A 10,278-nucleotide genomic window follows, 5' to 3' on the forward strand; every position below is an offset into this window, starting at 1 on the left:
GTTTGGGCTAGTTTGCCCGTGTATCTGTAATATAGTAGGATACGTGTCGATTAGATAGAGTTGGGCTCGTGCCCGGTTGGGATTATTCCCACGTTAGAAAGTCTGCGGACTATAAATATGTATCTAGGGTTTATGAAATAAACAACAATCACGTTCACCACAAACCAATCTAGGCGCATCGCCAACTCCCTTGTCTCGAGGGTTTCTTCCGGGTAAGCATCATGCTGCCTAGATCGCATCTTGCGATCTAGGCGATACACGTTTATTCGTTGTTCATGCGTTGCTCGTCGTTGAAGCCTTGTTGATGGCGAGCAACGTAGTTATCATAGATGTGTTAGGGTTAGCACTTGTTTCATAGTATCATATGCTTTCGTCCGTGCAACCCTTAGACGTCTAGCCGCCCTTACACCTATCTTAGGTGTAAGGGCGGCACCCGCTTGATCATTATTTAGTAGATCCGATCCGTTATGATTGTTCCTTGTTCTTCAAGGATTAGTTTAATATCTGCATAGTTAGGCCTTACAAACGGGTTGAAGGATCCAGTGGCGCGTAGGGTGTAGTTTGCTGGCCCTAGACAGGATGTTCCGGGGATCAACTTCATGTTGGTTTTTAGGCCTTGTCTAGGGTCGGTTTACGATCACCGTGCGTGGCCGCCGAGCTCAATCACGAGTAGGATGTTCCGATTATGTGGTGAAAACCCTAAATCGTTGTAGGTCGTTTTAGCTTTATTTTGATCAAGCAGGACCACCATCTGATCGTACACCTCGTACGGATCATGGGTGGATCGGCTCCTTGAGCCGATTCACAGGACAACCTGAGAGCCGATCGAGGCTTGTATTTAATGTTTACGTGTATGCCATGCAGGAAACTAAGCGATGCAAATCTAACACCTTCCTGACCAGGTATAGGTCAGGTGGCACGCCCTTGCATCAGCATCGGACGTGCGTGCCGAGTCTTTGCGGGCTGTCGCTCGGAGGGACCAGGGCCAGCCGCAGTCCTGGGAGCCTCCCGGCTCTACTGTGTTGCCCGTCGTTGCTCGCCGGTGGGTTTCTGACCGCAACACAAAGTTACCTTATTTACATATCTTTGATTAGATACTCTTAACATATGATTGTCTTTTAGTAAACATTGTTGTATCCGACATTATTTTTGCGGTGTACCATCTTCCATTTATCTTCAACGTTGCAGAAATGGACTCTATGTCGAATTATAGACCTAAAACTAGGTATGTCGTCTTCTGCTTTGTATTGGATTTGGACTCAAATACCCGATATGTACTGCATGTTGGAGCAGTCTCATCCTTCCACATCGAGGAAGAATTCGTCCTCGTGCTTGATCCGGTGAGTGATGAGCTTTGGGCACAAGCCGGCCCATATCTTGCTTTTCTTGGGTAGCTCCTGGAATCTTCTAGTTACAACACCTCTTCTCCACGGCTTAGTCAGCCGATCGTCTAGCTCCTCCCTAATTTGGCCTAGAGCTAGGTGTGTCCATGTGGATTCTTAGTCTTCAACATATTCTCCTTACTCGGCTGGCTACCTATCAAAAATGGGTGCTAATATAACACCGATATCATGCCACTGCATGATATTGTTTATCGACGAGTATGAAGTGATGGTACGTGTGTAGGTTGTGATAGACGACTGATGTGATAGACGATTGATGCGGTGATTTGTGTATTGTTTATGATGCATGCGGCGTTTGGCGGTACCAAGGCCTCTGCACCAACAGGGGTGTCTTGTGTGCACTTTTGGGCATGCAAGATAGAAAGAATATATTCACAATCCTATGAGTTGTTCAAACAACCGACCACTTAAAACAAGACCACACCCAACAACCATAGGGTAAACATTACAACCGACGTCGCCGGACTATCCAACCTAGACACAATACATTATGCAAAACCTACAAAACCATTACTACGGAAATAGAAAATTCAACTCTAAAGAGCAGGGTAGAATTGGACCGCTCCCGCTCTGGAGAAGACAGCAAGCCACATACCGGCAACCTTGCACAAGCTTTAATGGTGCCCTTGCCACACCAGGTTGATCTCGCACCTCACTCGTCACCGAGTCGGCCAGACCAAGCGGTCTAATCAGCTGGCAAAGTAACTATTTGAATTGCATTGCTTGACCGTGACCGTAAAAATGAACTTATCTAAAATGCATTGCTTGACCGTGACCATGTTGACTGCATGGACAATAATGTGATAAATAGTCAAGGAGCGAAGGAACTACACTAGTTAAGAAGCCTGCTTCTTTTTATTGCTCAAAAGTGGGTGACGAACATGTGTCCTAGCATAAACCGCCTGAAATATATTCAGCTTACAATACGCAAAAAAAGTGCTCATCAGATCTCATAAAGAACTTCATAGATTGGAGATCAGGTTCAAATAGGACAGAAATGGATCTTCTATGAGGCCTCGTCTAAATTTATCCAAGATTCTAAGTATAGCTCAAGCAATTTCCACAGGAAAGTTACCGAATTTCAACAACGTGCTTCCTGTAACACAGTTCACAAGAACACTTCCATATCAAGCGAAATTGCACATTTTTTAAAACCATACACCCCGAAGATCCTTTAGAGCATGTCTAACAGACCCCGTATTTTTTCGCCCCTTAAAACGCGAGTAGAGGGCCCTGTATTCGATTTCGATCGATTTCGATCGGCCGAAAACTCGTCCGAGCTAGCAGACCCCGTATCCCTAAACTGTAAAAAGGCATATTCCTAAAATATGCCAAATCAATTTTTTTTCTCTTTTCTTCCTCCTCTCCTTCTTCCTCCTCCAACCACCCCTGCCCCAAGCCCGCTGCCGCGCGCCGCCCGCACCGCCGCTCCTGCGCGCTGCCCCGCCCCGCCGCGGCCGCCGCCCTCCGCCACCGCCCCCGCCCCGCCGCGGCCCGCCGCCCTCCGCCACCGCCCCGCCCCGCCCCGCCGTGGCCGCCGCCCCCCGCCGCACCCCGCCTCCCGCGCCGGACCGCGCGCTGCCTCGACGCGCCGGCGTGCTCGCCCTGCCTCGCGCGCGCGCGCCCTGCCTCAACGCGCCGGCGTGCTCGCCCTGCCCCGCGCGTGCTCGCCCTGCCTCGCGCGCCCGCGCGCTCGCCTCGTCCCGCAGCCGCCCGGCCGGCCGGCAGGCTGCACGAGCGCCTCCCAGGCCAAGCGCGCACACCAGCCAACGGACGATGCCCATAGTCCCGGCGAAGTATCTCGATTTGGCGCGATTGGGTCTCGATTTGGCGCAATTGGATGCGTGCAGAGGCGGAAGCAGTTGCAATTTTCTGAAAGTTCAGCGCGCCACGAGTGGGGGGTTGGCCCTGTATTCAGCCTCCCGCCCTGTACTTGTAAGGGGCGAGGAGCCGCCCCGTAGCCAAAACTGTAAAAATTTTACGGGGTTGGGCGTTTTAAGGGGTCTGTTAGACGGCCGGGTAGAGCTCTACCCCGTATATCGACGGTTATTTTACGGGTTTGGGCGTTTTAAGGGGTCTGTTAGACCTGCTCTTAGAGTATAAAAGCAAGACCATGAAGTTATTGAGCAGATTAGGCATGATATGTCAATAATAGGTAGCATATCTCCCAGTACAACAACAATGTTTTTCTTGCATATTAGGGCTAGACAAGGTGACCTTGCTTACAGGTTACAACTTACAAGCGTCTCTATGCTTTAAATACACAACATATGATTGTTATCTGATACATGCTACAACATCCAGCTAGCTTCACAGCATCATCTTGGTTATTCTTTTATCTATCCTCAGCGGCACCAGATGCATGGCCTAAATAATAGACCCCGAGAAAAAAGTGAGTTCATCCCTGCAGATATATACATTTAGTTACAATACAACAAAGATGCAAGAAAAATGAGGCCACCTACAATAGTACAGTACAGTTTAAGAGCAAAAGGCGCATAAGCTAATCATACCTGCTTCAGGAGAGATCCAGGGCAACCAATACTCCAGTTCTGTACACAAGAATCAGCAGAATCAGTACATCTGAATGGTGAATACAAAGCATATAAAGGCAATCAAATATTAACCAACTTATGGTGGTTTATGCCAAATGATAAAAATATTTCGTGGATTGGATTTCACTTGCCTGCCTACGGTTTCCGGATAGGTGTTTTGTATAAATGTTTCACCGTATTATTAAGTATTCTCCTTGAGTTTTTTTTCTCTATCTAGAAGGGGAATAGAATACCCCGGTTGAAGTGTAATAAGCCAACTTATGGCGGGTTATGATACATTCTACTTGTATACGCAATCTGTATCATTGAATGTTGTATATAGGATGTTCCACAATTCCAAAGGACATTTACTCTCCTATTTTCCAAAAATATTTACTAGATGCAGCCTGCTTTTAACATGAGACATGTGTGCTAAATGAAAACGGGTAAGGCCTAAGAAAGCGGGTCCTAACACGCCATTCCAGAAGACTCATGCTTCAAGTTGGAGTCAACTGGCCGGATTTTAAGCCAAACTTGTGCGATTTAGGCCCAGTTCTTTTGAAGCTTCTAGACAGCTTAGAGGTGAAAATAAGCCTAAGCCAAAAAGAACTCGTTTTTAAGCTGTTTTTCGGGACAGCCGTTTCCACCCATTCGTTCACGATCAGGGGAAGCTGCCATACCCCAGCTTCCCGCAGCTTCCCGAGCTGGGAGCGAATCGGTATTTAACTTTGTCCCTGATTCCCGCCTTATTTACGCCATACTGCCACTGCGTGCATCCACGAACCGTTTTCTGGCGAGCTACAAAAGTTTCCTTTTCTTTCTCTCTCCTCTATCGCATCTCATGTCCCGAGATAAGGTTCCTCAGCCCTCCGCCGCCGCCTCTGACCACTCCGGCTGCTGCCTTCCGAGCACCACGCGCCGCTGCCAGCCGCCAAAACATTTGTCACACCGCCCCAGTTCCATTCCATGGCACAAGGATAGCCGCCGACCACCCCATCCCGTTGGCCCAGATCAAGCCGACCTCGATCTACTGCGGCCGTCCACCGGTGCTCCCACCTACGGCTGGGCGCTGGCCTGCTGCTCTCGCCGCCGGCCTCTCAAGCCTCACCTGCTGCAGACCTGCAGTTACGCCTCCGGGTTGCTGCCTGTTGGTTGCCTTGTGGTACTCGTGTTCAGCGGCGGCGGAAAGAGGGCTGCATGCTCCATCGATCTGAGTTAGCATGCTTGTGTATGCATCCAGAAAAACATTACTAGCCTACTGATGGGATGTGCTTCAGTTGCTCTAATTTCTGATTATACTTTCAGTATTTGGCTCGTTGGTTTTTGATCTCCACCAGTTTGTCTGACGCAATAGTTGATTCTGAACTTTGGTTTTTGCGGTTAATTGCTGCAAACCCGAAGAATGATGTATGGAAATTATTTATGCTCATATATATACTGAAAAACAGTGCAAAATAACCCAAAAACATTTAATCGGAACCCAAAATTATTTTTGGGGCATTATAGACTTTTCATATGACAACTCAGGCAATAAGGTGTGACAGACAACTGTTTCTCTGGACAGCTCAAGCTATGGCTTATGCACAAGCCGGAGCCAAAAAGAACTGGACCTTACAAAACCAATGGGTCATTGTTACTGAATAAAGATAAGTGCCTTAGGCCACAAAGCCTCAGATGGGACGATAAGAGATAGAGCTTGGGGGCTTTATCCTTGAGATGTTTTACAGTTCCAAAGGACAATTATCTTCCTATATCTTCCCAAAATGTTTACTAGATGTAGCCAGATTTTAAATGAGCCAGCTGTATTAAAATGGACATGGCCCAAGATAGAATGAGTCCTAACTCGTAATTCCAAAAGAGTCATGCTTAAAGTTGCAAACCAAACTTGGTGGGGTTTACAAAACCAACAGGACATGCTTATTGAATAGACATATGAATGAAAACGGACACATGTGTCCCTGGCAAGAACCCTAAACCACATAAGCTCTATCTTGTCCCATTTGAGGCTTCGGTTTTTTTAATATTTGTTTTAGCTCTTTTAAGATGCTCCCTCTCACCACCTAGGAAGTAAGAGCAACAAACAGTCTCAACCTTTGATTCTTTGCACATATATGGTTAAATATTTTTCCTTACATTTGTGACCTGCTGCTATCGGTTGCGGGCCGGCCCTGAGCAGGTGCAACCGGTGTGGCCACACAGTTGCTTAGGGCCCCCAATCACGTACCCACGTGCAGGCCAAATAGAAAAACTGAACCGATCAATTAGCGCTAGCAGTTTAGGACCAAATCAATTAGCGCTAGCAGTTTAGGCCTTAGGAGCAACGTATGCACGCATTTTGCTAAAAGAAAAGACCGACCAACGCATCTGCTTATCGCCTCCAGAAGTCCAAATTCCAGTCCAGGTCACCTCCCCCATCGCATTAATTTCTTCTCTCGCCTTCTTGTACTCTTTCCCCATTCCCGCAATCACCATCGACGATGGGGCCACTCTACAGGTGAGATATGACGCCATTTTGAGGAAATTAATGGAGGGGGTCTTGTCAATGAATCATTCCCCTCCTATATATTGACTATACACCTTTAGGTTAGTTTGTTATTGTCCATCTAGTACGATTTGATTCATTCTCCGTCTCCATTCCCCATTGGCTTCCCTCCCCTTGTCGGCACCCTTCCGATATCAGCGCCGCCGCCCCCTCTTTCCCGCTCCGAGGGCGACAACAACACACCTGATGTGTTCGACACACTGCCCACAAGGTAAATATCATTTCTTATATTTTGTGTTCAGCTAGTTGATTACGTTGTTATGCAATTGTGTTTGTTTATGAAGTGATTATAACAATATAATGAAGTCAAATGAATCGATACGCCTTAGCCAAAATATCAACTATTTGTGTATAGGGGGTCCATTTTTTTGTTTTGCACCGGGCCCTTGACATGTCATGGCCGGTCCTAATCGGTTGCTATCTTTTCTATGCCAAGGCAATGCAAACTCCACACAAGAAAAAAATGCCTTGCTATGGCAGGGAAAGAATGAAGCAACCCAGCGCATAATCAGCCTATATGTCAATAATTAAACAGCCATATATACCATAACAACTTGGTGTTTTTTTGTTTTCACTTAGTTTACATTCATATTTAAAATATGTAACATGTGCCTTCGAAAAAAAGTATATGAAACATGTAATTTACAGGAAGAAAGTCTACTGCATATTAATTAATTTTCAGTTGGAAAGTCAAAGCTTTATCATTAATTCTATCAATGAGACGTAAGATTATTTACCAACCATAAAAAAATGAATATACACGTTCAAAGTTTATTACATATTTAGATGCAGTATTCTTGAGATTGAACTTCAATGCATTTTATTTTGGAATGTCACAGCTTCAAAAACCATTTAACCGTTAAGCTAACATACTACTGATATTGCACCACATGTTACATCAACATATATAATCACGTCAAAATTCTATTTAAAAAAATTTGTGTTGCATTGTTGCACACATAGTACGCATATACAACGATTTCTTGCCACATTATTATTTGGTAATTTCCAAATATAGAAGCCTATATGCCTATTTAATGTCCTGGGTGACCTATTACCTTATGGGAGGTACTAGGTACCATGTTCAATCTAGACCCTTGGATAAAAAGGAATGAACAATCCTAAGAAATCCAGAGCAAGTTAAAATTTTCTTTTCTTTAGGTTAGGTTATTTTAAGACTGGTGCTGTGAATTAGGTGGGCGATTCTGAGGGGCCTTCCCAATGATTTTTCCACATATACTACCTACGGAGACTCCCAAATAGTAACAGTTTTATTTTCCACACACGACATATGGAACTAGGCTGGCACATAGTGTATTATAGTTTATCGTGGGTTTACATTTGTTTAGTTTTCTGTTTAATATTCTTCAAAGTTAGTGTAATACCTACAAAATGATCAAGTGAACATGCATGTCTTTCCAAGTATGAATTTAACTTTTTTCCTAACATTAAGGTGTCAACGTGGGATCCCACCAGAATTTCACTTTTAGTGTACTTTGTCTTTTCTAGTTCAAATTTTAGTGTCAAAATTTGCACTAGAAAAAGCAAAATGCACTACAAGTAGGATTTAGATGGGATCCCACTTGGCACCCTACCTAACATGTCAAGTCAGCTTCAGAATTGTTACACGGGACATAAAGTAACCATGACTATTTCACTACTCTAACAAGTTACGCACAATAGCAGAAAAAAATAACATAAATGAAAAATTAGATAGAAAAATACTACACACATAATAAAAATAAGATTACCACTTTACAAGATGGAAATAAAATATATACAAACACTTAGTATGAACACAAACATACCACTTCACAAACTCGGGTTTGACAATGATGGTGGGAAGCCAAAGTACGGTTGAGCAGGTCTGACGAGGTTATGGGAATTTTGTGCTCCTCCATGGACCATCTTAAGTTCAGAAGTCTTGATATCCAGCGAAAATAAATCTTCGATATTCAGCGAAAATAAATCTTCGATATCCACTTGTGAACCCTGCGACTGAGATTCTCGAATGCCTCGAAGGAACAAGAATCCCCCAGTCGCGCCAGCAATAAAATACCAATATGGACGTGGCAATTCTATAACATTTTTTAGATCACAATTGCCAGAATAGTGACTGTCATTTTGCTGAATGGTATGATAAATAGAATATGAGTCATTTAGACTATTCCGAATGAGAGTAAACATCTCAAGGGCTCCTTCGGTAGCCAGAACAAGGGATGATGACCATCTGCTCTGGTCCAAGAGATTTATAAGCTGCATATGGCAGCTGGTGAGGATATTGACAGTCGAAAACTCCATGCTGCAAGTGTCCAATAGAAGCAGCTTGTCCCCCACAGGTGCCCTCCAGTACAAGCAGCCACGGATATATTTAAAGAGTAACATGGATTTCTCAGATGATTCAACTGTGCCAAATGAACTCCAGCTAGGAGAAGCTGCCATACACCATTTCCCAGTGGCGGAAGAGAAGACAAGCATGAAGAACTTGCTTCGGTAGCTCGCCCAGCAGAGCACCCTGAACGACGTCTCATCCTCATCGTCGCCAGCGGGGGCGAGGATAGGTTCGTACCCGAGAAGATGCTCTTGCAGCATAGTCATATCCATATCCAGAGGTAAGGGCGGGAGTAGCACGTATCTCCGTGACAAGGGATCGCAGACCGCGAGTGCTCTTCTCAAGATGGCCGGCTTTGTCCGGTGAAACCAGCGACGGCACAAGAGGAGGACGCGGCCGTCGCGCACGTCGCAGGGAGACCAGGCTGAGTCCACAAACTCGTCAGGCTTTGGGACATAGGAGTATGAGAAATCAGCGGCGTGGGCGAGGGCACGGGCAAGCGGCGCGGAGGGATGGGGTTCCTGGACGGGGTCGAAGCCACCATCTTCGGCGGCGAACCCCAGGAGCGGCGGCGGGTGAAGCTTACGGTAGCGGCGGAGGAAGGAGCGCGCGGTGATGATGCGGCGGAAGGAGACGCAGGCGGTGGAGGCGCGGGCGAGCGCCGCCGGAGTGGGCACGCGGATAAAGATCTCCTCCAGGATCTCTTCAACGAGGTAAGGCGCCGGCGCGGCCATGGCGGCGGCCGCCGCCGGGGCGGAGGAGGTAGGGATCACCGGATCGGTGGCTAGGGTTTGTCAGTGCTGGGCAGCAGCCGGGGTAGATGTGAGCGGGTGTTTTGAGTTTTTGACGCATATAGGAAATTCTTTGGGTCAGAGGAATAGTACCACTAATATTTGTAAATCTGCAGAAATTTCTTTCTTCGACATGTCTGCACCCACTTTTTTTTAAAAAAAAATTCCTTAAAATTCTATGAAGCATCCAAAAGAAATGTACTTCTGGACTCCTGGAGTATGTAGAATTATAGATGTATCTGTTTTTGTCTTCCCGTGGGATTCATGACATCTCAATTCTGCATTTCTGTGATTCCTTTAATTTTAAAACACTTTTTTCTGAAAATATTTACTGTAAATGGTTTTTAAATTTTCAAATCTGATACAGACTCAAAATCAGTATCTCATCTGTGCATCTCCAGAAACCTTAGAAGGAAACATCGAAAGAAAACACCATGTGTCTGAATAGTTAATCATGCATTTGAGATGCATTATTGACTGGATTTTTTTTGCAAGAAGCTAGCTCGGATTTTTTATTACTTCAATTTTGGATGATAAACACGTGCCTTAGAACACACGATTTAAGAACCGCAGACATACAAAGAAACTAGAACTGAAACAGCATAGCTCGGTCAAAAACACGCAGCCCTCCTTGCACGATGGCTGTGAATTCACCAGCCCCAGCTGGGTTCCAAGC

General features: G+C 45.6%; 1 protein-coding gene across 1 annotated transcript; it reads right to left on the bottom strand.

Moving 5' to 3' along the window:
• Positions 1-3,607: 3,607 nt before the first annotated feature.
• Positions 3,608-9,545, bottom strand: LOC124689260. The gene is made up of 3 exons (XM_047222816.1): positions 8,288-9,545; positions 3,917-3,955; positions 3,608-3,807 (listed from the first exon to the last, which is right to left on the bottom strand). The coding sequence occupies exon 1, from the start codon at positions 9,543-9,545 to the stop codon at positions 8,292-8,294; it is 1,254 nt and encodes a 417-aa protein (XP_047078772.1). The 3' UTR covers positions 3,608-3,807; positions 3,917-3,955; positions 8,288-8,291.
• Positions 9,546-10,278: the final 733 nt, after the last annotated feature.

Source organism: Lolium rigidum, chromosome 2 (genome assembly GCF_022539505.1).
Source record: "Lolium rigidum isolate FL_2022 chromosome 2, APGP_CSIRO_Lrig_0.1, whole genome shotgun sequence".
Classification (NCBI taxonomy): domain Eukaryota; kingdom Viridiplantae; phylum Streptophyta; class Magnoliopsida; order Poales; family Poaceae; genus Lolium; species Lolium rigidum.

Excerpts from the sequence above, each read along its gene's own strand:
- LOC124689260 (XM_047222816.1), bottom strand. The coding sequence starts at position 9,545 with ATGGCCGCGCCGGCGCCTTACCTCGTTGAAGAGATCCTGGAGGAGATC.